Source organism: Astatotilapia calliptera, chromosome 15, assembly GCF_964374335.1.
Source record: "Astatotilapia calliptera chromosome 15, fAstCal68.1, whole genome shotgun sequence".
Taxonomy (NCBI): domain Eukaryota; kingdom Metazoa; phylum Chordata; class Actinopteri; order Cichliformes; family Cichlidae; genus Astatotilapia; species Astatotilapia calliptera.
In genome coordinates this window covers 26,317,888-26,343,692 of record NC_137436.1, presented here as the reverse complement: position 1 = coordinate 26,343,692, position 25,805 = coordinate 26,317,888, and the positions used below count along the sequence as shown (strand labels likewise).

The window sequence follows — 25,805 nt, the reverse complement described above, 5'->3', positions numbered from 1 at the left end:
CTGATTGAACTTTTTTATAAACTCGATCAATGCGATCAGAACCAGTTCATTATTAAATGTAATCAGCTCGAAACACGAGATGAAGTGAATACACATTAGGTGTAGTATACTGCCCCCTGCCTGCTGTACCTGTGTATTACTACAAGCAGAAAGCAGCAGGAGCTAGTGGCTCATGCTGACCTGAGACTCCAGACAAAAACAAAATGTGTGGTAAAATAAAAAAGCCGAAGCACAGAACATAAATTCACATTTATTTTTATTATGAAGTTTTTCTTTTTGAACCATTAATATTATGACCATTTGTTAAGTATTTATTTTTATTGGAAATGCTTATGGTATGTTCTAGATTCTAGTTGATGCCACTAAAAACTCCTTTATTATTACTTCTGATTTTCAGCTGTGCACTTCAGGAAATTTTAAAGGGAGGAACAGAGTATTGGGACTTTCTGCTGCTCAACACTTTTGTTGGAGCTTTTTTTTTTCCTCATGAATGAAAACAGGAAGTGATTCACAACTTTAAAGTAAAACTTTATTGGTCCAAGTATATTTGAGGTATTTGTGAGATGAAGAAGTAAACATTTATACATTAAAAACACAAAGCAAAGGACAGAAAGACAAACAGTGAAATACAGGCACTGTGCATCAGACTGAGCTCAGCAGGTTAAAGCCGTTTCATTGGTCCAGATGAAAACTGTTTTTTTCCCTTTTCTGTGCTCAGACTGTTTCCTCTGGTAGGAGGAGCTTGCTGCTGTCATGTCGTCACAGCATCAAGCATGAGTTAAAGTGAGCCACCGTCAGCAGGTACTTCCTCATGTTCTCCCTGTGTGCATTTATCAGACACATGCAGCAACACGCCGGCACCCCTGGAGGTCAGCTGGTGTTCATGGGCTCTCCAGGTCAGTGAGTGACCCTGAAAACAGCAAACACAGAATAACTTCAGAAATGAGACCAGAGACAAGCTGCCAGGTGACACACCCCCCCGTCCCAAATGAGCCAATCAACAGGATTGCAGAGTCATTTTCACTGCAGCTTCAAAGTAACTGGCTGATAGCTGTGTGACGTCTTCATTTTGAGGGACACTGAAGTGAAGATGTTAGTATCTCCATAACAAACACACCAGGAAAAGAAGGCAGGATTCACAGCGACCTCACGTGCTCGCGGTTGGCACTGATGCCAAATAAAGATGGCACGATACCACTTTTTTATGTCCGATACCGATACCGATATCATAAATTTGGATATCTGCCGATACTGATATGAATCCGATATAGTGTTTTTTAATCAACAAAACTGTTTTTTAAAATATCTTGCTGCATTTTGTATAAGTTCATACTCAAGTTTAAAACAACAACTACACTAAAGCTATTCTGTTATACCTGTATGCAAAAAAAAAAAAATTTCATAGTTCAGCAATACTGATCAATCTAATAAACTTAAACCTACACCATCCTCCCTATTCTGGTATTTTAAAGAGTACTTAGCATAAATATTAAGCAACCTAACTAATAGGGTTCCAACTCCCAGCAACAACAAAAATAAATAAATAAAAAATAGGGAACCACCCCTCACGCTCCACCTCATGATGCTTAATCGACGTAATCAACCTTAATTTGATGCAGTGTGGAAAAAAAAATGCACAGAAATCAATTCTTTTTCAAGAAATATTAAATAGATTCAACATCTTTCTTCAACAAAATTGCAGACTGCACAGATGGTACCTTCCCAAAGGAAAAAGTACTATAGCTTACTAGGGTATATATATTAGACTTAATAGTTAATATATAAAGTAATTGACTTCTATTCATTTTACATCAAATTAAAACTTTGGGTGTCAGATAATTATTTATTAAAAGCTAGACATTTTAAATGAGAATAAGAAAGAAAAGTATGTCTTTGTGCCCCCTTCTCCCTGTTAGTGCCCTATCAGCCCCCCTGGCTAAACTTTGCTAGATCCGCCCCTGCACAGTTACCAGCGTCAGCTACGTAGAAAAAGATCCTGGAGTAGAAAGTAATATTAAATAAATTCTAACAATAGCTGATCAAGCTTAAACGTGCTGCTGTTGTTCAGCCGCTGGTTTCCTCTTTCTGGTGCAAAGTGGGCCAAAAACAAACAAGAGAGACGGACTCACAACAGAAAAGCCGATCAGCTGATCGTTAAGCAGTTTCATGATTGAAGTAGCAGCAGGAGAGGCAGTCGCTTGTTAAGCTTAACGCAGGAATGCTTTACAAACATTCAGAGATGGACTTACACACTTGCTTTACTTCTCTCGGGATAACTTTGTCGGAGATGAAATGCCAGGTTGCTAGCGAAGCTCCAAATGCTATCCAGACCACCGACAGGTCCAGCATGCCACAGCCGCTCTATCACGTGATGCATACTGCTCCGACGTGCTAACGTTCTGAGGTGAGTTACGGCGTGTTGCAAGTTTTGTGAGGTGCTTTCGTGATATTTAATGGATCGGATTACATTTTTTATTTTTCTCCGATATCCGATCCAGTAATTTAGGTCAGTATCGGACCGATACCGATACGTAATATCGGATCGGTCCATCTCTAATGCCAAATGGCCGATTGCTGTTTGTTCGCACGGCAGACAAAAAAAAGTTCTGGACAGATGTGCATGGAAACTTTAACCAGAGGTGGCTGGGGTTTAGTCATTAACCTTTAGAGGTGATTTGGAATTTTTTGACAGATTCTTTTTCAACATCGGAGCCAAAAGAAAAAGCAAGGGTTTCTTTTCATACTTTCGTGCAGCTCCGTTGTCCTGATGCGGCTCTCGTTCAGAGTTAAAAATGAGGTAATCCTCTGCATGGGGTCAGAGGTCACAGCATTGTCAGAGCCAACCTCACAGGTCATCACCAAGATGGGACCTTTCACTGCCTTCAGCCAGAGTTGAACGCTGTCCTAAAGAAACACAGACACACTTATAAATGACTGAGGCAGCAGAGACGTGGCCGTCTGAACTCTGCATCACCTCTGTGGGAGCAGGAACGTCCAGCTTAGTGTCCTCGGGAGCTTTGACAATGATGGCCGTCTGATCCCGGTACACTCCAAGTCGACTGATGTCCTCGAACGTCACATAGGCAAGCGTAAAAAAGGGTTAAAGAAAACTTCTCACTTTAAAGAAAAGAGCAAAAATCTGTAGACTTAAGGCACTTTTATATACCTGATGCTGAGCAATGTGACTGATTCTCAGACTTATTATAGATTTTTCCTGCAGTTTCACTGAACCCAGGATCTCTGCATTATTATTTTCATATTTCTGGAGATGACTCTTTCAGCTAACAAGAAAGAAATCGAGAATGCTAATCCTACTACTTTCTTAAAATACCATAATAATCCAGGAAAATGGGCTCAACAGGAGACCCTGGGCCGGACTCGGCACATGTTTGGAGCTCGCATGAGGAGCTGGAGGACAGTGGCCTGTCGAAAGGCTGACGGCCTCTGAGAGGGGTGACCTCTGACCTCAGTCCCACATGGAAGGATATGAAGAGTTTTCCACGTTGTCCGTAAGGCTGAAAAGCTGCTGGGCACAGCTTCTGATGAAGCCGTCCAGCGCTTCCTCCACCAGCTTCAGCTTCTGAATCTCTCTATGGAACTTCTGCTGGTTCCTCCACAGGAAGCTGGAGATGGAGCTCCAACCTCTGCACACAGAGAAGGTTCATGCTAAAAGAGGAACTACCGACTCCTAACCCGAACTGGAAAAAACATCTTCAGCTGCTCTCACAGTCTCCTTGCAGGCTGCGTTTAACCTGCAATTTAACCTGAAGATGATTAACTTCCCTCCAAACCTGCTGTTTATCAGTGAGAGGCACTCAAACAAAAACTGCACTGCAGAACAAACCTGCACAAATTTGACTGGAGGAAAATTAGAATCACATAAAAACTTAATTTATGGAAAAAGATAGTGAGGCAGATCCTAACACATCCATCATGCTCTCGTTCAGGACTCACATCCACTTGATCTTGTGGGCCGACTCTCTCTGGATGAGGCTGATGCCGTCCAGGACCCTGGCGATGGCGTGCACTTGCTGCACGGAGGTCTGCAGGTTCGCTGCCACCTGCCTGATGTCCAGGGAGCCGTCAGGAGCTGCCAGCAGCAGCTCCAGGAAACCGCGAGTCAACGAGCCCAGAGGTTTGCCTGAACACAACGGAGCCGTTTGCTTCACAGTGCCGAGCTTTCACCAAAACTGTGTCTGATTCAGTAACAATCATTCAAAGGTACTGCAGTAGAGTCCAGGATTAGAAATGAGTAGAATACTAAGACTCACCGCGCTTGATGCTCTGCTGGAGGGAAGCACTGCAGAAGAAAAGAAGACTGCATTTGAGACTGTGCTGAACTAACAAGCTGCGAGAGGCAGTTAGAACTTTTTAATTAACAGACAACACAAAACACAGAGACGTAAGTTACCTGATATTGTCGTCCCAATCCCAGCCCGGACCCTGGAAAACAGAAACTATAAAATGAATCAATCGAATCACATTAGAGTCAAGATCAGGGCCAATGTTTCTCACTAGGGCAGCTTTGCATGACTGACATGTTCATCCTCTGCAGCAGCTTTTTTTTTTTAGCTCCTATCGCTTTAAAGCTGCACTACTGTACTACTTTTCATTGATTAGCCATCCTCTGGAAGCCTACTGAGGGGCAGTTTATTTATGTGTAAAAGATGATGGCTGAGCAAGAAAAAAATGGAAACCAGATGGTTGATGAATGAGCCTCGGCTTTTAATGCTTGACTCATGTTGATGACTTTGAATTTGGCTGGAATAATGGCACCAGTGTGACAGGGCTGCTCATGTGTCGCTCTGCTTTTGTGACCCATGTCATTCATGAAACCAAGTCTCTGTGTCATCGCTGCCACTGTAAATGAAATGGTCAGTGAAGCTGAAGTTTCACCAAGGAATTTTTCTCCTGTTTTCCGAACAGCGCACGGATTGTTCCTAAGAATTTTGTGTCTGTCTGAGCGACCCCTGGATCCTGTTGATGCCTGCTTGGTGCCCGTGCACTAATGCTCTTTAACTGCATGCTTCTGGCATGTGATTCTGGTAACCACATTGTTCTGGTCTTGCTTCACCTAACAGCTGCCTTTGACACAGTAGACTACAATAGTCTACTATCTTGATTAAATGATCTAGTGGGCATTGGTGGCACTGCACTTAATTCGTTTAGGTCACACTTAGCAAACAGAACTTTCTCCACCATCCTTCTCGGTTCTGAATTGTCTTCTGCTTCTCTGTCATTAGGCGTCCCACAGGGCTCAATTTTAGGGCCACTTCTGTTTTTGCTGTATTTACTTTAGTTTTTCTTTTAGTTAATTGACCTTTCTAATTTGGTGATTGAGTTGAACCAGATTTATGAAAGAACAGCAGTAAATCTCATTAGAGAGTTTCCGACATACTTTTTATTTCACAGCTTTAAAGATGATTCATTTTCTTAAAATATTAGCTAATTATTATCAGAGAAATGTTTCAGCACACGTCAACACGCTGCTCATTCCTCTTCATGTCCAACTAACAGTGAAGCTGCTGTCATTTTTCTGCACATGTGCTGCGTGTGTGCAGTTTGTCCAAAGCACGCAGCTATCCACAGAGACCTTCAGTTCAACCTCAGCAGTTTCTGAAAAATCACAACTAACCAAATCAGAACAGACTCCCACCTGTTGCTGTGGATTCGGTGCAGTTGGACGTTCCTCTCTAAATTCATCTTCCTCTCTGTCGTTACTGCAGCCTCCGGCGTGCCACTGCTCGTCTTCCTCAGAGGAATCGACCTCCCAGGCACTGAGCAGACCCAGCTGCCCATCCAGGCAAGGGGGCATGAGCGGAATGGCATCACTGGTGACTCCCTTTCTGCAGATATCCTCCGGCAGGAAGTGGTCTTCACAGATTAAAAGGTCCTCTCCAGTGTCCTGCCTGTGCGTCTCCCTCAGGGCGGCCAGCCAAACCTGAGCATAGCCGCCAGAGTTACTGCAGGTCAGTTGGACCTGATCACCCCACATGAGGCACTGCAGGGGAAACTGCACCACACCTCAACACAGTGATTTCATGACCTACACCAAAGTTCTAACGCCTATTTCATCTTTTATTCCATCTGCCTGCTGCCGCACGCCCTCAGAATCACAATAACTCATCTCTAATGAAATTAAAAACCAGCATTATTAGTTCATGGTTTGGTCCATGAACTAATTTGGCAAATTTGGCAAATTTGATCACGCCGCCATCTTCCTCGTGCCAAAATACAAACAAAGGCTGAAACAGGAAGTTCCGGTTCAGAGGAAGGTCGCGCGCTGGACGGATCGATCGGTGGCCGCTTTACAGGACGCACTCGATGACGCAGACTGGGGCATGTTCAGAAACAGCTCCGATAATGATGTCAACGTGTTTACGGAAGCGGTTGTGGGATTCATCGGGAAACTAGCGGATGATACCGTGGAGACAAAGACTGTCACAACGTTTCCCAACCAGAAGCCGTGGGTAGATAAAACCATCCGCGACGCTCTGAGATCCCGCACCGCTGCCTACAACACGGGACTCACGACGAGGGACATGGACCCGTACAAAGCCGCGTCATATAACGTGCGGAGGGCGGTGAAAGAGGCGAAGCAGCGCTACGGGAGGAAACTAGAGTCACAACTGCAACAGAGTGACTCTAGGAGCCTGTGGCAGGGACTAAGGACAATAACGGACTATAAAGCACCAACAACCGGTATGACGAACGCAGCCGTGACTCTGGCAGATGAGCTGAACACTTTCTATGCTCGCTTCGAGGCTGCAGCTAAGGACTCCAACAATGCTAGTGCTAGCAGCGCTAACGGCTGCAGACAGGAAGATACTGCCAGCACCGGAAACGTGCTCGTCATCTCCGAGCATGAAGTAAGGAGAGCCTTCAAAAGAGTGAACACCAGGAAAGCAGCAGGACCAGACGGCATCCTAGGTCGTATCCTAAGAGACTGCGCATACCAGCTAGCTCCTGTGTTCACTGAGATATTCAACATCTCTTTATCTCAGTCAGTGATCCCCACATGCTTCAAAGAGTCCATCATTGTTCCTGTCCCGAAGAAACCCCACCCTGCTTCTCTCAATGACTATCGCCCTGTAGCCCTCACCTCAGTAGTGATGAAGTGCTTTGAACGCCTGGTCAGAGACTTCATCATTTCTTCACTACCAGACACACTGGACCCACTACAGTTCGCTTACCGTCCAAATCGTTCCACAGACGATGCCATCGCTCATCTCCTCCACACATCACTCACTCACTCACTTGGACACTAGAAGGGGGAATTATGTTAAAATGCTCTTCATAGACTACAGCTCTGCATTTAACACCATAATTCCCTCCACACTCACCACCAAGCTGGAGCATCTGGGACTCAGCTCATCTATGTGTCAGTGGATCTCCAACTTCCTAACTGGCAGACCACAGGCAGTAAGGATGGCGGACATGTCTCAGCCTCCACCACTCTCAGCACTGGAGCCCCCCAGGGGTGTGTTCTGAGCCCCCTGCTGTACTCTTTGTACACATATGACTGTGTGGCCACTACCAGCTCCACCACCATCATCAAGTTTGCTGACGACACCGTCGTGGTGGGCCTGATCTCTGATAACAACGAGACGGCCTACCTGAAGAAGATTAGGAATCTGGAGAACTGGTGCCAGAGGAACAACCTCCTTCTAAACGTCAGTAAGACAAAGGAGCTGATAGTGGACTTCAGCACTAAGCAGGAGAGGAACTACCAGACCCCCGTCATCAACGAGTGCCCAGTGGAGAGAGTGGACAGCTTCAAATACCTCGGAGTTCACATCACGCAGGACCTGTCATGGTCCTGTCACATCAACACCGTGGTGAAAAAGGCCCGTCAGCGTCTCTACCACCTCAGACGCTTGAGAGACTTCCAACTGCCCTCCAAGGTTCTCAGGAACTTTTACTCCTGCACCATAGAGAGCATCCTGACGGGAAACATCTTAACCTGGTTCGGGAACAGCACCATGCAGGACAGACGAGCTCTACAGAGGGTTGTGCGATCAGCTGAGCGCACCATCCGCTCCGAGCTCCCTGACTTGCACTCAATCTACAGCAGGCGGTGCTGGACCAAGGCCAGGAAGATCGTGAAGGACCTCAGCCATCCCAACAACACTGTTCTCTCTGCTGAGGTCAGGAAAGCGATTCCGCTCCCTGAAGACCAACACAGAGAGACTGAGGAGGAGCTTCTTCCCGCAGGCGATACGGTTTCTCAATCACACCACCACACAGTACTGACCCACACATACAGTTCTTACACACACACTGGACATTCTGGACATTGTTTTCACTTCATCACTTAAATCACTTTAAGCATATCTGCACTGTACAAGACATAATGTGGATTGCACAACACTGGACATTATATTCTTCATTTCCAGTTAATACTTGTACAGCTGCTGTTATTGTGTATATATTTATTTATATTTCTTCATACATTCTTATATAGTTCTATATTGTGTATTTTGTTGTACAGTTATTTTATTTTCAACTTTAATTTATATATTTTATCTTATTCTTTCCCAGTTAAATTTACCCTTCATTCTAATTTGTGTTGTACAGTTATTTCATTTTTAACCTTAATTTATATTTTATTCCTTCCTAGTTAAATTTACCCTTTTTAATTCTTCATATTAATTTCCTATCTTATGATTTTGCCTTTTCCTTTTTTGTTTTCTTTAGGTCACGAGCAGTTGTCCAAGCATTTCACTACATATCGTACTGTGTATGACTGTGTACGTGACAAATAAAATTTGAATTTGAATTTTTAATCAGTGTTTCATGAGAGCAAACAGCAACGGTTGCTTTTTGGTTGATTTTTTTATGTTTTAGCTTATGTGAAGCACTTTGTGATTTTTATCTTGAAAGGTGCTATATAAATAAAATTTTACTCACTTACTTACTTTTACTTGCTGACGTCACTCAGTTTGGTTTTCATGTGTTTTTAAAAAAAGTTTCCAAACCATTTCTTTACTTTAAAACTAAAAACAAAGACGTAATAACGTGAGCCTGGGAATGTTTGCAAACTGAGTTTGAAAACTCAGTCAGTCAGTCTGCCCCAGGGCAGCTGTGGCCACAGCTGTAGCTTGCGTCCACCAGTGTGTGAATGTGAGAGTGAATGAATAGTGGAATTGTACAGCGCTTTGAGGTTCTAGAAAAGCGCTATATACATGCAATCCATTAAAACATTTTCATGGTTTAGACGGAAAGGTTTGGAAAAGTCTTTGAATGTTTTGGAAATTTTTTCAGGATAATAAAATACTTTTTTCAAAGTAAACCTCCTTCATACAAAGCCAGCGGACACACAGCGGAGCTCGTACCTGGACCCGAGTCGGGTCTTTGGGGAAGCTGAAGAACCTCTTGGGGGGTGGCTGGAAGGCCCCCCGGGTGTAGTGAGCTACGCGGTTCGGACACCCAGAAACCACACACTTCACCATGCTAACCGCCTCTCCAACTGCATCCGGGATCTGTTTGTTACCGGTAAGACTCACAATCCGGACTTAACCCACGTACACCCGCCGCGTGCCGTTTGTTTATGTCTCGTGTCACCGGAAAAACACGTGCATGACCCGGATGTATAAATGCGGAAGAAGGTAAAGTAAAGAGACACGCCCCCTCTTCCTGCGCAGATTATAAAGCAGAGATTATAAAGCAGAGATTTAGAGTTTAAGACCGACGGAGACAAACTCCCCAGAGGTCTCCGAGCACAGTGTACATGGCTTCAGTGCTGGATCAGTGGGACAAGTAGGTCCAGATCGCAAGAACAAAGTATGTTTCCTTCATAAAGTTAATGAGCCTGAACTTCAGAAGCCTAAATACTGAGGTTAGATTTGGATGTTTGGAGTTTTTACAGGGTGGGGTTGCTAGCCCTACGCCCAACCCTCCTCCTTTATCATCCGGGCTTGGGACCGGCAATGGCAGAGTTATGGAGATCACTAGCTGCCCGATGCGCCGCCCGGCATAGGAGGAACCAAGTGCTAAGATTTGGATGATCCTCCGTGTTTTCTGTGACAGTGAGACTGAAACTCTGGATCAGCCGAATCTTCTTGTGATTTTGGATTAATATTCAGTGCATTCCACAGTGACGGCTTCTGGCCGTGAAAATAGTCTGGAAGTTATGTGACCTAAATCTGAACAGTTTTATCTCCTAAAAAAATAAAGTTTCACATGACAGGAATCATAGGAAAGCCTTCAAGGTTAGTTTCTTTAGTTTTACATGAGTCTGAGATGAGCCCTTCTCCGAGGGACAGCTCATAATTGAGTTTGATTTTATTGCTCTATTTGTTTATACTTTAAAAATACATCTATACACACCTGTCAGCATCAGCTATTGTCCCTCTGACAGATCCATTTTAGAAAATGAGACATCTTCAGCATGGAGACCTATGGTTGATTCCTGGGTCACAGGCAGGAGACGGGGGAGAAGTCAAGGTACAGAGTAGGGAAAAAGAAAAGCCAGAGTCCATCCCACTAATGCTTTATTAATGTCTCACAGGCATAAAAGTGTCCAATATTTTTTAATGGAACTACTTTAAATTAAAACAACAGGCTGTGCATTTTTAAAATTTCACAGTGAGAAAGAATGAAGGGCAGATCACGTAAAATGACAAAAATAAAAATTCAATTTAATTCAGTTCACTTTTATTTATATAGCACCGAATCACAGCAACAGCTGCCCCAAGGTGCTTGATAATGTAAGGCAAAGACCCTACAACAATGCAGATAAAATGCCAACAATTTACGAGCAAGCACTTTGGCGGCAGTGGGAAGGAAATGCTTGCTTTTAACAGGAAGAAACAGGCTCGCAGAGGGGCGGCCATCTGCTGCAGCCAGTTGGGGGTGAGGAAAGAGAATAATGTATAAAAAATAAGGGACACTCTCATCATGGCCGGGGTTTGGCTGCTTCTTTTATGTGTTCAAGGTTAAAAACAATTATGCAAAGTGTACGTGTCCTTGATTATAGCTCCTCCTACAAGTGTCCTCTGTCGTCCTGAAACATTTTACGATTCACAGACTGGAGGACACAGGGACAGTGTCTATAACAGTAAAATTAACATAAAAAAACAATAAAGCACTTTTCAAAATCAGTCATAAATCACATAGAAGTGCATTTATTGCTGCAGGTCTCTAAGTAAAGACAACTCACAGAGTGGGAGTGGACCAACACAAAGGTATCTGCACTTTGATGCTTCCTTTACAAGAGGATACACTAATATACCTTTTGGAAAAGAAAACAAATCCCACAATTCAAAGTGTTAAGTGCTTATTTGGATTTTAACGAATGAATTCAACTTCAGTAATAGAAAAGCTGGATAGCGACAGATGTCACACTGTTACATCTCTGCAGCAAAGAGAAAAAAAATGAGAGTGAATAATATAAACATGATAAATTGGATACATCCTCCCTCTGTGTGATGGTTGCCATTATTGCAATGCTGTGTGGACTGTGTGGCAGCTGAAGGCTCTCACAACAACGGGTAGTGTAGAAACAATGGCAGACTTTAAAAAAGGCTCACATTTCTCTAACGGAAGCAGGTACCTCTAATAAGCATCTGTGCTGATGCACAAAAAAACCTGGTCTCACAGAAATAGATCTCCTAACACTGTTTTAATGTTACAATGTCAGAGCCACGTTAGAGTCAGTTGTGAAGTCTGTAGTAGTGCACACATGAATTATTTCATGTGAGCTAGCAGTATTGAATAATTATGTCTGTCAGTGATGAATCATTGATTTTTGATTTTTAAACTTTTTCAGTCAAAGGTAACTCTGATGCTTAACCCTCACCAAACCAAACAGACACTTAAACAGACATATCACTGATGTCATTGATGTGTCTGTTTAGGTGAAGAATTTGTTGTAGTTCAAGATTCATTCAGCTTTTTTGGTACGTCGTATGTAAGGTCATGGTATGTTGTCATCTATTATTATCTATTGCCTGCCTTTTATTATTGTTTTATTTTAAAATTTGTGTTTTGACTATTAGTTCCTGAAGATTAATACTTTTACAATGACCATCTTCTTTTTGATTGCTAGATGTTAGTAATGGTAAGACTACTTCTAGTAATTTCCTCTTATCTAAGATATGCAGTTAGTGTTGAGCTGGTCTTCCAGCGTCGATACGGAAGATGACAGAGCGCAAGTGGAAACCCAAGTGAACCATCATGCATCATCAACATTATCTGAAGCTGCGGTCATTTCCCACAGACTCTTACACAGAACACAGAGACACTGAGGAGTCATATGACCTAAGTCTAAACCCAGCGTACAGACTTTCAGTGAATGTGGTGCTGAAGGTGTGGAGGTGAATCAGAGTGTCAGAGGAGACTGTATAGAAAGACAGAGTGCCAGCAGGACAGTCCACATACACCCCTACTCTGCTCTTGATGAGGGAGGAGGAGATGGATGTTTCCCGGTTATTGTGCCACACAGAGTAACCACCATCAGAGCAGCTCAGACTCCAGGACTGATCATTCCAGCCAAACCTGCAGTCGGTCCTATCTGCTTTTCTACTGATTCCTCTGTAACTTACTGCTATAAAGACCCCCCCACTCCACTCGACCTCCCAGTAACAGCGACCAGTTAGAGCATTTCTACACAGCAGCTGAGAGCAGGTATCAAATCTGTCTGGATGATCAGGATACGACTGTTCCGCTCCCACTATCACCTTCCTGTTGTTGTTAGCAAGTTTGAGCTTCCTGTTTACTGAGTTTGTGTCCAGTTCAAGTTCAAAGAAATCTGATGGAAGAAGAGAGGAGACATAATAATAACTAACAAAAATATCATTTAAAGATAGGGTTTAAAGACAAACTGACAGGTGGCTTTTTTTCATCAGTCAAACTTACACTTCCTAACATCAGGTTTCAACCTGTGTGCTCCACCATGCTCCACCCTGGATGAAAGAAGAGTTGGGATGACCATCAGCACCATCATGAACATAAAGATTGATTTAACAGACATCTGTACCCTGACCTCAGTTTCCATTTTACATTTTTTTGAAACCTGCTTGTGTTGCTTATAACCGTATCATGATAATAATCCAGTGTATTTCACTGGATTATTGACAAAGTTCACAAAAGAATACTCTGCATTATAGATGCATGTTGCACATAATTATGACCATTAACCAATCTATTCAGAAGAAATATATTACACAAAAAATGTGAAAAGTATAAACTTCTTATGTGATGTAGATTCATTCTTCGGAAACCTCTGTGGTTCATCTGTGAAAAGAAATTTTAAGATCTTGTCATATTCCTGTACCTGAGAACATCAAGTCTCCAGTGTGAATCCTTTACTCCAGCCCATAGCTGTTCCACTCCTAAGTGTCCTGGATGATTGTAACTCAGATCCAGCTCTCTCAGGTGAGACGGGTTAGAACTAAGAGCTGAGGCCAGAGAAGCAAACCCTTCGTCTGTTACCAGACAACCTGATAGACTAGAGTTAGTAAAAACAAAATTCAAGCAGAAAGTAAAGAAAAACCTACACTTATTGACCATCTGCACCATTGGATGAACATTAAGATTGATTTAAGACAGTTGTATTCTGACCTCAGAGTTTCCATTTTACAGTGTGGACTTTTTAGTCCAGCGGAAAGCAGCTTGACTCCTAAATCCAGCAGATTGTTGTTGCTCAGGTCCAGATTTCGTAGATGAGAATGATTGGAGCTAATAGCTGAAGCTAAACAACCACAGCCTTCATTTGTGACCTGACAACCTGACAAACTGGATAAATAGAGGTCATGAAGTTAAAAACAAAGAATAAAACAAAACAAAAAAAAAAAACCAACCCAACAAAAACAACAAAAAACAGATGTTGGCCACCCATTTCAACATTTGGACATTTTCACACGAGCATTAGTTGGCTATATTCTGACCTCAGAGATTCAATTTTACAGTGAGGACTCTCAAGTGCCATCGAAAGCTGCTGTACTCCAAAATCTTTGAGATTGTTGTTGCTTAGCTCAAGCTTTCTCAAATGGGATGAGTTGGAACGAAGAGCTGAGGCCAAAGGAGCGCAACCTTTTTCTGTTACCAGACAACCTGACAGACTGAGATTGAATCATGATTAAATCACACAACATTAAAGAAAAACCTTTAAAATAAGTCAAAATCTAAACATTAATTAATTGTATCCTTACCGGAGTGTTTCTAGTTTGCAGTGAAGACTCTGCAGTCCATCAGATAGCGGCTTCAATCCGGAATCCTTCAGGTTGTTGTTACTTAGGTCCAACTCTCTGAGACCAGAAGGCTGAGAGCTAAAAACTGAAGATAGAGTTTCACAGCTTCTCTCTGAAAGGTTGCATCTGTTGAGCCTGGGGAACAATTGCCAATGAAGACAAAGTGATTTATTTAAGTCATACAAAATAAAAAATATCCAATTTCCTTGACCTATTCACAGATCCACCTACAGAGCTCTGTTGGAAGCTTTGATGACTGGCAGGAGATTTACAAGAGCCTCATCTGAAGCAGAGTATTTCTTCAGATCAAACACTTCAAGTTCTTTTTCAGAAGACAATAAGATGAAGACCAGAGCTGACCACTGAGAAGGAGACAATTTTTCTGTGGGGAGACGTCCTGAACTCAGGGACTTTTGGATCTCCTCCACTAGAGAATGATCATTCAGCTCATTGAGACAGTGGAACAGATTGATGCTTTTCTCTGCAGACAGATTCTCACTGATCTTCTTGATGTATTGGGCTGTTTCCTGATTGGTTTGTGAGCTACTTCCTGTCTGTCTCAGTAGACCCTGTAAAAGAGTCTGATTTGTTTGCAGGGAAAGACCCAGGAGGAAGCGCAGGAGCAAGTCCAGGTGACCTTTTGGACTCTTTAGGGCTTTGTCCACAGCACTCTCATGGAGATGTTTGAGTTTAGATTTGGGTCTTACTTTAGACAGCAGAGATGTTGTTTGTTGTTCTCTCAGCAGGTTGACTCCAGAGTTGATGAAGGTCAGATGGACATGAAGAGCAGCCAGAAACTCCTGAACACTCAGATGGATGAAGCAGAACACCTTGTCCTGGTACAGTCCTCTCTCCTCTTTAAAGATCTGTGTGAACACTCCTGAGTACACTGAGGCTGCCGTGATATTGATGCCACACTCTATCAGGTCTGATTCATAGAAGATCAGGTTTCCTTTCTGCAGCTGATCAAAAGCCATTTTCCCTAGAGACTTGATCATCTTCCGACTCTTTTTATTCCAGTGTGGATCTGTTTCAGCTCCTTCTTCATACTTCACATTATTCACTTTGGCCTGAACCACCAGGAAGTGGATGTACATCTCAGTCAGGGTCTTGGGTAGCTGTCCTCCCTCTCTGGTTTTTAGCACATCCTCAAGAACTGTAGCAGTGATCCAGCAGAAGACTGGGATGTGGCACATGATATGCAGGCTTCGTGATGTCTTGATGTGGGAGATGATCCTGTTTGATTTTTCTTCATCTCTGAATCTCTTCCTAAAGTACTCCTCCTTCTGTGGGTCAGTGAATCCTCTGACCTCTGTCACCATGTCAACACAGTCAGGAGGGATCTGACTGGCTGCTGCTGGTCTTGTGGTTATCCAGATGCGTGCAGAAGGAAGCAGGTTCCTCCTGATGAGGTTTATCAGCAGCACATCCACTGAGGTGGACTCTGTAACATCAGTCAGGGTCTCAGTTTTGTGGAAGTCCAGAGGAAGTCGACACTCATCCAGACCATCAAAGATGAACAAAACCTGGAAGTCTTCAAAGCTGCCGCTATCTTCTTCTTTGGATTCAGGAAAGAAGTGATGAACAAGTTCCACCAAGCTGAACTTTTTCTCTTTCAGCACATTCAGCTCTCTGAAAGTGAATGGAAACATGAACTGGATGTCCTGGTTGGATTTGTCTTCAGCCCAGTCCAAAGTGAACTTCTGTGTTAGGACTGTTTTCCCAATTCCAGCCACTCCACTTGTCAGCACTGTTCTGATTGGCTTATCTTTAACAGGTGAGATTTTAAAGATGTCTTCTTGTCTGATTGTTGTTTCTGGTCTGTCTGATTTCCTGGATGCTGTTTCGATCTGTCTGACCTCATGTTCATTATTAACCTGTGCAGTCCCTCCCTCTGTGATGTAGAGCTCTGTGTAGATCTGATTCAGAAGAGTTGCATTTCCTGCTTTAGCAATTCCCTCAAAAACACACTGGAACCTGTTCTTTAGGTTAGCCTTGACTTGACGCTGGCACTTTGCAGTCTGAATTCCTACAAAATAAAAACAATGACAAGTTAATAAAGCTTAATAAAAGGTCAACTTCTTTTTTTTTAAACACACTCCATTAAATCTATTCTGCCAGAAAACTTCATAGATGTGATGGAGATGCGTAGAATCTATACAAACAGTTTGAAATGTCAACTTTTTCTGTTGCTTCTTTTTCTGCTTTCCATTGTGTTAAAATTCTCTTACTGCACTGCAGACGATCAGCCAACTCTTGCTGCTTCATTCGCTTCAGGAAATCCACTGTAATTCTCAGAAATGACTCGCTGGTACTCTTCCTCTCCTCCTCGTCAGATTCCAACACCTCCTCATTTTCCTTCAGATTCTCTGCATTTTTGGGGTAACCTGGACTCAGAATGTTCTGGATCTTTTTCAGCTCATTCTTCACAAAACTGAAAATGTTTTCCTCCAACATCTGGAACCCAGAAAAAGGTTGTTTAACTTCAGTTGAGACTGACGAGAAATGTACGCCTTTGTAATAATACACTACAGTTAATGTGCCAGAATTTATTCATTGCTTCCATTCATCCTCCCTCTTCCGCTTATCTGAGTCACAGAGGAGCTGGAGCTGATTCCATGAGGTGAGAGGCAGTGTGCGCCTTGATCCAGGGCTAACTCAGAGAGACAGATAACATTCACACCTATTGGCAATTTAGAATCAAATTAACCTAACCCCAACAACTGCATGTCTTTGAACTGTGGGAGAAAGCCAGAGCACCTAGAGACAAACACAGGGAAAACTTTACACAGAAAGCCGCTGGCCAGATGGTGGAACAGTGCTACCACCACACTGAACTGCTGAAGTTATAATAAAAATAAAATCAAATAAATTATTTATATTTATATACAGGCATAACTAAACAATGTACCCAGTTGTCACGGCATGGGTCTAGGGGTCCAAGGCTCATGTGTTTATTGTGTTCTGCTATCTCTCTCCTGTTACTCAGTCTCTCTGTGTGTGTTTGTGTGTGTGTTATTTACATCCGCGTAAATAACATACACACGTTTTGGTTTGCTGGAGGAATTATTCCTGAGCTGGAGGCAGCCACACCTGCCGTTCGATATCCGTGGCCAGCTGATTACCGTTGTCAGGAGCACTGGCTTTAAGAGGGTGGCTGAGCTCCTGCCGGCGTCAAACACTTTAAGTACAGCCGTTGACTAATGTGTGTTAAAGACCTCGCTATAGTGGATTATTCTGCTGAGCTGTGTTTTTTTGTGTGCCACCACGAGTTGGGGGCGGAGTGCGTCTATTGTCATGGAGGGAAGTCACGGTTTGGAACTGGGGTTTTGGAACATAATAAAATAAAGTTTAATTACTTTACTTCTAGAAAACAATCTAGACTTCCACTCACCATAAATACGTAGTCCAGATGTGTTTGATGGTGCAGGACCTGCTGGTCAACACTGCAGAACACATTTAACTTTAGTATAAGTACAGTTTGTTTAAGGGGTTCCTTTCTATAATAAATTCTGATGGAAACAAAGTAAATACTTGTATGTGATCCCAAAAGCTTGATTCTGTTCATCTGGATGTTGTGTTTTCAGTGGGAGAAATGTTTCATCACTCATCCAAGTGACTTCTTCAGTCTCAGCTGACTGCAGGTTTCCCCAATCCCACTGAAAACGCTACATCCAGATAATCAAAATCAACTTTTGGGGACTTACTTATCTAAATGTTGGATATGATGTATTCAAGGAGGACGCAAAATGAAATTCTTATATTCTTACCTGTTATCAACAGACTGGGGTCCATCTTGTAAAAATATCTTCCATTCTATAGACCCACAGCTGGGTGCAAGCTGTGCGTCTGGACTTTCCTGAAGGACACTGTTAGAAGTACACAGATTTAACACACTCCACTGAAAAATTCAGCATAAAACATCTACTGAAAAAAAAAGTAGGGCATGTAAGGTAAAAACTTGGTGTGGAGGCAAAAAGTAAAAACATGCAATCAAACCAAAAAAAACTGGTACCACATGGGTCAAATGATTTCAGTACAAGGAGGCATACTGAAGGAGTCCTTAGGAAGGATCTCCAATGATGCACTGAGCACTCAATCTTCTCCTTTACTCTCTATACTTTTATATGACGCTATTGCATGTCACTATATTTGTTCCAGCTCTTTCTTGTAATCTGCAGTCACACAGATAATTGTACTTAGTGTTCTTGGAGCTGCTTTTTTCAGTGTGTAAAAAACTTCTGGTTTTATGGACAAAATTTCTTGGTGTAGCCAAGAAGAGGGTTTCCAGACAGATATTACCTTTTTCAGGATTATCTGACCATCATGAACTCTCCTTATGAGGCCATTGCTCTCAAAATGTGTGAATACAAATTTTTTTTTTTTGCAACATCATAACGAAACAAAACCAGTGGGCGCAAGAAACTATATCAAACACACATATGCAAATGCACGCACGTACACACACACACACACACACACACACACACACACACACACACACACACACACACAGTGAAGCTTACTAGTTTTTAGACAACTGCCAGCTCTGAAATTTGCTGCGTCTGTCTTTCGTCTGTTCGCTCTTCGCGGACTCGCAACTTGATTCAGGTCCAGTTTCTGTTACAGCAGAGTCCAAGCTGCTCTGTGTCTTTTTGCTTAAACACAACACACACACACAGACACACAGACACACACACACAAGTGAATACAGAAGAACAAGAAGACTCAGCACAAAACAAACTGTATCAAACTTTAGGATTGTTGAGTTATTTTTTGAAGGAGGAGAATTAGTAACATTGTTAACTTCACCATTGTAATCTCTGCCCCACATTTACTTTGTTCCCATCTCATCACCTAAAGCTTGGGGCTATTGTGCTGCATTGGCTGTGCACAACATGCAAATCACTACTAATCAGTAAAAGAACTTGAAATTTAACAGGCTGTGAGAGAAGAAGTTGATGACATAGAGCTACATTCCAGCTTCCGCTTGTTAACTGATGCTATAAACCACCGAGTTAAAGTGCTTTAAGAGCACAGGTGGAAGACGTGTTATGTTTTTAAGTGATGATGAGCTCCTCTTCTCCTCTTGCCTGGCAGCTACATATTCACATCCTCTGTCTCTGCTCTGCACATGTCCAAACTGTCTTTACTCATCTCTAATCTTTCTGAAAATCTGAACTCGGACTTGTCCCTTCTTTATAATAGTTTCTGTCTCCATATCTATTTTTTTTTTTTTTTGTGTGTCCCGTTTGGATCTTTAGCCATCAGAATTGTTGTCTTAAGGCCAAGAAAGATGCCAAGCGGATTTATTTTACCAAGTGGATCATCATGGCCTTGCCATATTGGTCCATTTGATTGACCTTTATTATAATTATGAATTTATTTTATTTTCAGTTGCTACAAACTGAAAATAAAATAAAGACATGACTGGGGGATAGGACAGGGAGAAAGAATGAAAAGAAAGAATGAAAGAAAGAGAGGGAGAGAAAGAAAACCAAAGGGGAGAAGAGACGGTGAGAAGGGGGGGAAGAAAGAGAAAAAAACAAACAAACAAAAAAACAAAACACCTGGGTCACCTGTATGGAGAAAAAAAACAGAAGAGAAAGCAAACAGCAAAGAGCAACATAATAAAAAAACAGCACCATCACAATAAACTAGCTAGCAGTAGATATCAGTAGATACTAAATAATAAACGATATTGTGCAGCACGCAAGATAGACAGCGCACAATGTGCTTTGAGGCAGCAGCCAAGAAAGCTGTAGTCCGCGTCTGTGAATACCCGTGTGTACACCTGTGTGCATACCTGTGTGGATCAGCATGCTTGCATTCCAAAGGTTTCTCCATGTAATGATCTGCTAGGGAGTGTGGGGAGCCACAGCCCCGTCCTCCAGGGTATGAAGCAGGTATGGAGGAGATCAAAACTCCAGACATCCAGAGGCCCCCAGAACACAAGAGACCAAGGAAGACCAACAGAGGGGCAGCCGCGCCACTGTCCCAGTAAGAGCTGAGGAGAGTCCCAGATGAGGGCTCACTCAGCAGCCGCGGAGCAGAAGCCAGGGGGAGTTGCAGTGACGCGCCCGTGAGCTCCGCCGGCAGCCAGCTGTGCCTGAGTGACCGAGCCCCAGGCCGAGAGGCCGGGGGCACCCCACCTCTGAAGTGGCCCGAGCGAGCCCCAGGCTCCAGGCCCCGATAAGCGGCCGCCAAGGAGTGAGCTGGTGTGTACCCGGACGCCCACCCCCAGACACAAAGAACCACCAACGCACCGACACCTGAGGGAGTCCGCCACTGGCAGGGGAAGTGGTGGTGGGTGGAGATAGGCCTCCAAACCTTGGAGGGCCTGAGATGTCCCCAGAGAGGTGGCGTCTGATACCCAACCTGACATATAGACACAGACATACAGCCACACACAGACACAAACATCCATTCCCACCCTCATGCTCTCATATGCACTTACTCCACACTCAACCAACGTGGAGACAGACATAAAGAGACGCTGTACACACGATCACACTCCCCAAGCGTACTCTACGAACCGGGTCTAGGTACCCTTGTATCTCCCCCTCCTGCAGAGAGTTCCTGGCACAGAGAGTTCCATATCTACTGACATTCCTTTTCTCTCTGGAGCACACCTCCACCACTCCACGCTCTCTGATCCACCCCACTGACCCCACACTGATTGTTATTAACTTTACAAATTATCACTTCTGTAGTTTGTTCTACATCACCTCAGAGATGTCCACTACATTCCTGCTTTATTGAAGTTTATGCAGGTGGATGCTTCTCTAGTGTCCTGGATTGTTGATTACCTGACAGGAAGACCACAATATGTACGTCTCCCACAGTGTGCGTCTGACAAGGTAATCAGCAACATAGGGGCACCCCTTCCTCTGCACCCTCTACACCACAGACTTCAGCCACTGCACAGAGACCTGCCATCTTCAGAAGTTTTCTGATGACTCTGCGGTGGTTGGATGCATCAGCAGGGATGATGAGACAGAGTACCGGGCTGTGGTCGACTCCTTTGTCACGTGGTGTGAGCAGAATCATCTGCAGCTCAACGTGGCAAAGACCAAGGAATTGATCGTGGACTTTAGGAAGACCAGGAAATACTTGACCCCTGTTTCAATCCAGGGGGTCAGAGTTGACATTGTGGAGGACTATAAATACCTTGAAGTACATATCGACAATAAACTGGACTGGGCTACAAACACCACAGCACTTTACAGAAAGGGCCAGAGTCGTCTCTATTTCTTGAGGTGACTGAGGTCCTTCAACATCTGCCAGAAAATGCTCAGGATTTTCTACGAGTCTGTTGTGGCCAGTGCGATCCTCTATGCTGTTGCATGCTGGGGGAGCAGGCTGAGGGTCGCAGATGCCAACAGACTCGATAAACTGATTCGTAAGGCCAGTAATGATGTGGGGATGGAGCTGGACTCCCTCAAGGTGGTGTCGGAGATAAAGACAATGTTGGATAACACCTCCTACCCACTCCATGACATGCTGGTCAGTCACAGGAGCACGTTCAGTGAGAGACTGAGATTACCGAAAAGCACCACTGAATGACACAGGAAATCATTGCTGCCTTTGGCCATCTCCCTGTACAACACATCCACTTAACACACTGTTTACTGCAACAGGCATTATCGAATTTCCCAGAGGAACCCACCCGAGGGATTAATAAAGTTCTATCTTATCTTATCTTATCTTAACAGCTACACCCTTCTTGCACATGTTCTTTTTCAGCTATTTATTAATAAGTGACTTTTATGTATATATATACCTGTATATATTGTGCTATTCTTAGTTAGAGTATTGTCTGTCTTTGTTAATGTTTGTTTATAATGGAGCACTGTAATAAAAAATAATTTCCCCTAGGGATCAATAAAGTATTCTGATTCTGATTATTAAATCTCATCACTGTGTCCTCTTGAGTCTGCATTTGGGTCCACCCCCAAACATCCGCCCTTAGGCCCCCTCAACACTGACCTTGTTGTTTTTGTAAAGTGCGCCGAGATTAACCTTGATTTGTATGAAGTGAACTTTAACCCTTTCTTGCATGAATTATGACAACCTCAACCAGGATTTTTTTCTTAAGTATTTTCATCCATCTTTAAACATGAAGATTTTTGAACTTCTTTTTTTTTTAAACATGTACTTTTCAAAGAGTTATTTTTTTTTAACCCATAACAAGGGTTAAGGCCGCAGGAGTAGAAGAGTAATTGGTTCACAGGGAACTGAGACATGTAATTTTGACATGTTTAGCTCTAAAATTTGCAGTAGCAATTTAACTCAGACTCAGTAACTTTAAAGCAAAGTGGTTAGCAGTGCAAAGAGTGGAGCTGTGCTTTATTTAACTCATTGGGTTTATATGGGACATGTTATCATTTTACACACATCGCTCTGGTCATAACATGCTAACTTCTGAATAATAACTGATTAATTATTTCTGTATAATAAACAGACTTACTGTTTTTTAAATAAGGGCTTCTTTTTCAGTCTGATATGATGTTTGCTGCTCGCTGACATGGGTTCAGGTTCAGATCCAGCAGAGTATGATTTGTACCACAGCTTTTTTCTTCTACATAAAACACACACACAGATTTGAGTGATGACATCACTGCCTCATCGGTCAGACATGAGCATCTCTGATCAGTTTGGACTCACAGAGGTTACAGCAGTGTAATGTGGAGACAAAGGCTGTATCCCAATTCAGGGTCTGCAGCCTGAAAGGCCGCATTTTAAGGCCGATTACGTCACAGCGACGTGACGAAGGCTGTCCCAATTCGAAGGCTGCTCGAAATGCGGCCCTGAAATGCGTCCTTCATTTCCCTGAATTTTAAGGACGTGGCGGTGTAGACTTCTTGGCCCAACATATCCCAGAATGCATAGCGCGGCGGTGGGTGTGGATAATTTTGCCGAAAAAAAAACGCGGATGAGGGTCGGCCGAAGAGTAAACTTTAAGTAAGTACTGAATATTATGTCACTTATTTATGTGCAAATGTTTAATAACAAAGAACATTAAACATTACTGTTGGCCACATGTCGGCAAAGTTATGTGACATTAGTGACGTTTGTACTAACTTGGTTTTAAAGCCTTTACTTTAAAATATACGCCATTCAATAGCTGACCTTAATCTTACAGAGAATGATCAAAGCTCATGTAGAAACAAACAAACAAATGAACAAAAGATTTTCTCTTTCATTTCTGTCAAACAAAGCTGTATGAAACGTTTCCAGCTGTTAGTATCATGGTTGCTAGGCAACCTGGGCAGCGCAACGGAGGCTAGACTGTCCCATTTCACAAGCCTCGCACTTCTGGCCTTAGCGGTCTTTAAGTACGCGGCCCTTGAGGATCGTTGAGGCTGTGTACTTTAAGGCTGCAGACCCTGAATTGGGATACAGCCATTGAGCAGTAGTGAAAAACAGGAAACCAGTGAGAAGGTTTACTGGGAAACAATCAGGATGTAATTTCTGTGTTCATGTTGCTTTCAGGCCCCTCTTCTGTGGAACCAGCTTCCAGTTTGGATTCAGGAGACAGACACTATCTCTACTTTCTCATAGGAGATTATGATTGTTGGGTCTAGATTACAGTATTAAGGGCCTGAGGTGACTGTTGTAATATCTTTATTCAGAACACTGAAGTTTCACTCTGTCAGTGTAAAATTTGTATCTCTCTGTTTAATCCAACCTCATGTTGGTGTAGTGCCCTGAGTCACTGTCCTCTGAAACATATACATGAAAACAAAAACTTACAGTACCTTTTAGAACTTTTTGAAGACCATTGTTCTTTATAATCAATCGGCTCGTCGAGGGACATGTCACTCTTTACAGACACAGAGCTGGGTTCATGTTCAGGTCCAGCAGAGTGTGATTTGAACCACAGCTTTGGTCTAACACAAACACAAACAGAGCTTTGAATGTGAATAATGATGGAGCAGTGATGTGAGTGCTGAGCTGTGACATGGAGAAGAGTCCTGATAGTCAGAGACGGTCCTCTCACCTCTGAGCTTTGGTCTGGCTCTCATGTTCCCCACACAGAGTGGCTGCAGAGGGAGGGACTCCCTCCTCTCTTTGCTCACACTGATCCATAGCAAAGCCCACACCTTCACACGGAAACAGCAAACTAATAGTTAACAGTGAAAGAAACATTGGTGAGACAAGCTGAGACAGGCTGGACAATTATGGACAAATGTATTAAACCCTCCAAAATAGGGCTAGCCAGCGTTGGGACCAGGAAGTAGAGTTGCAGTCTTACACGCCTCTCTGCAGCTTCTCTCCTCCTGTTACCCTCCCCAAAACCCATCTCCATAGAGACTATGTCAGCTCCCAAACAGACAAAAAACAAACATAAAAAACACAAAGAAAGAACAATACAGCATCCACATCTGAACTAAAGAGTAAAACAGTGAAATGTGGATTATTAAACATTAGGTCTCTCTCTTCCAAGTCTCTGTTGGTACATGTCTTAATAATTGATCAATAAATCGATGTCATATGCCATGGGAGTGTCTGGTCGGATGTGGTCCAGGTTCCTGCGGTGGAGTTGGCCAGCTCATCACCTGCTTCCAATTTCCGGGCCTCCATCTGGAGGGTTTTTAAGCCAGCGTTTCCTGCCACTCCTTGCCAATTCATCCTGCTACCACTAGTGGTAAACTTGGCCTCCGCTGTGTTTGGACTCCGTTTGCCTGGATCGTGGGTTGATCCTGTGTTCTCCAGATGCATCACCCGTCGTGCTCATCAGCAGCGCTGGTTCTGTTTCCACTCCGTTCTCCAGTCTGCCTAGAACCCTAGGACTCACCATCTCCTCGGCCTGCCCTCCAGCCCGTACTTCAACGGTGAATTCCTCTCCCCTGGACACCCTGGAACCTGGACCAGCTTCCCCGCATTCTCAGCCATCCCTGGGACGCTCCCACGGCAACCCCTCCTCTGCCTAATAGCCGGTGTTTTCAAGTAAGCACAAGACTCTCCACTAGTACCACTCTAATTGTTTTCCAGATCAGTAAAACCTCGTGTTCTCCTTGTGTTCCACGTCCGTTTCTCCATCCTCTGGTCTCCCTCAGTTCCTGCGTATAGTTTCTGTTAGAATCAGCCTTGTTTAAGTACTTTTTTCCTACAAATAAATTGTACATAGTTCGAGCAATTGAGTCTGCTCTTGAGTCCACAGCATCCTTGTTTGAGACAATCAATTTACTTTACCTTACAGAAACCTGGTTGCAGCAGGATGATTATGTTAGTTTAAATGAATCAACACCCCAGAGTCATTCTAACTACCAGAAACCTCGAGGGGGCGGCCTGTGCTTTACCTCGCCATGTATGACACTGGATAAGGCCTCAAATCAGATGTGCTTGACTCCCTGTTTCAAGGTACTGGGTCGTGTGACCCAGTGTTTGAGTTTTTATGTATCTTACCTTTTGTATTCATTTGTGTTCTAGTTTAGCTCATCTAGTTAATTTCTAGGTTACAGTTTAGTCCTTTGTTTCTTAGATGTTTCTGTCATCTCCCCCTCTACTGTCTCCTGGGCCATGCGTCTACCTGTCATGTTTCATGTCTGTGTGGTCCTTGTTTTGAAGTTTGTGTCATGTCTATGTCTCTGTGGCTGCCGTCAGCAG

At 43.3% G+C, this 25,805-nt stretch overlaps 1 protein-coding gene, 1 long non-coding RNA gene and 1 pseudogene across 4 annotated transcripts; 1 reads left to right on the top strand and 2 right to left on the bottom strand.

The window, feature by feature from the left end:
* Positions 1-507: 507 nt before the first annotated feature.
* LOC113006618 (transcription factor E2F6-like) lies at positions 508-9,608 on the bottom strand. Of its 2 annotated transcripts, XM_080289470.1 has the most exons (9): positions 9,336-9,608; positions 5,657-5,941; positions 4,412-4,443; positions 4,272-4,300; positions 3,955-4,141; positions 3,490-3,644; positions 2,975-3,090; positions 2,745-2,904; positions 508-910 (listed from the first exon to the last, which is right to left on the bottom strand). In XM_080289470.1, the coding sequence occupies exons 1-9, from the start codon at positions 9,450-9,452 to the stop codon at positions 882-884; spliced, it is 1,110 nt and encodes a 369-aa protein (XP_080145596.1). In that variant the 5' UTR covers positions 9,453-9,608; the 3' UTR covers positions 508-881. The 2 variants fall into 2 exon arrangements, with proteins under 2 accessions (XP_080145596.1, XP_080145597.1); XM_080289471.1 differs by lacking the exon at positions 5,657-5,941 and having other exon boundaries at positions 9,336-9,582.
* Positions 9,609-9,616: 8 nt separating this feature from the next.
* LOC145420334 (uncharacterized) lies at positions 9,617-10,197 on the top strand. Its single transcript, XR_013901633.1, has 2 exons — positions 9,617-9,783; positions 9,860-10,197. It is a non-coding gene; the product is annotated as an uncharacterized LOC145420334 (long non-coding RNA).
* Positions 10,198-11,106: 909 nt separating this feature from the next.
* On the bottom strand, positions 11,107-25,776 carry LOC113006608 (uncharacterized; annotated as a pseudogene). Its single transcript, XR_013901627.1, has 14 exons — positions 24,196-25,776; positions 23,954-24,085; positions 22,663-22,773; positions 18,719-18,850; positions 17,963-18,061; positions 17,587-17,638; positions 16,424-16,649; positions 14,424-16,221; positions 14,154-14,327; positions 13,890-14,063; positions 13,564-13,737; positions 13,277-13,450; positions 12,859-12,905; positions 11,107-12,751 (listed from the first exon to the last, which is right to left on the bottom strand). The product of XR_013901627.1 is annotated as an uncharacterized LOC113006608 (transcript).
* Between the last annotated feature and the right edge of the window lie 29 nt (positions 25,777-25,805).

Coding starts and splice junctions, on each gene's coding strand:
- LOC113006618 (XM_080289470.1), bottom strand. CDS start 9,452: ATGGTGAAGTGTGTGGTTTCTGGGTGTCCGAACCGCGTAGCTCACTAC. Junction 5,942..9,335: donor AAGACCCGACTCGGGTCCAG/GTACGAGCTCCG, acceptor GGCTATGCTCAG/GTTTGGCTGGCCGCCCTGAG. Junction 4,301..4,411: donor GATTGGGACGACAATATCAG/GTAACTTACGTC, acceptor TTTCTTCTGCAG/TGCTTCCCTCCAGCAGAGCA.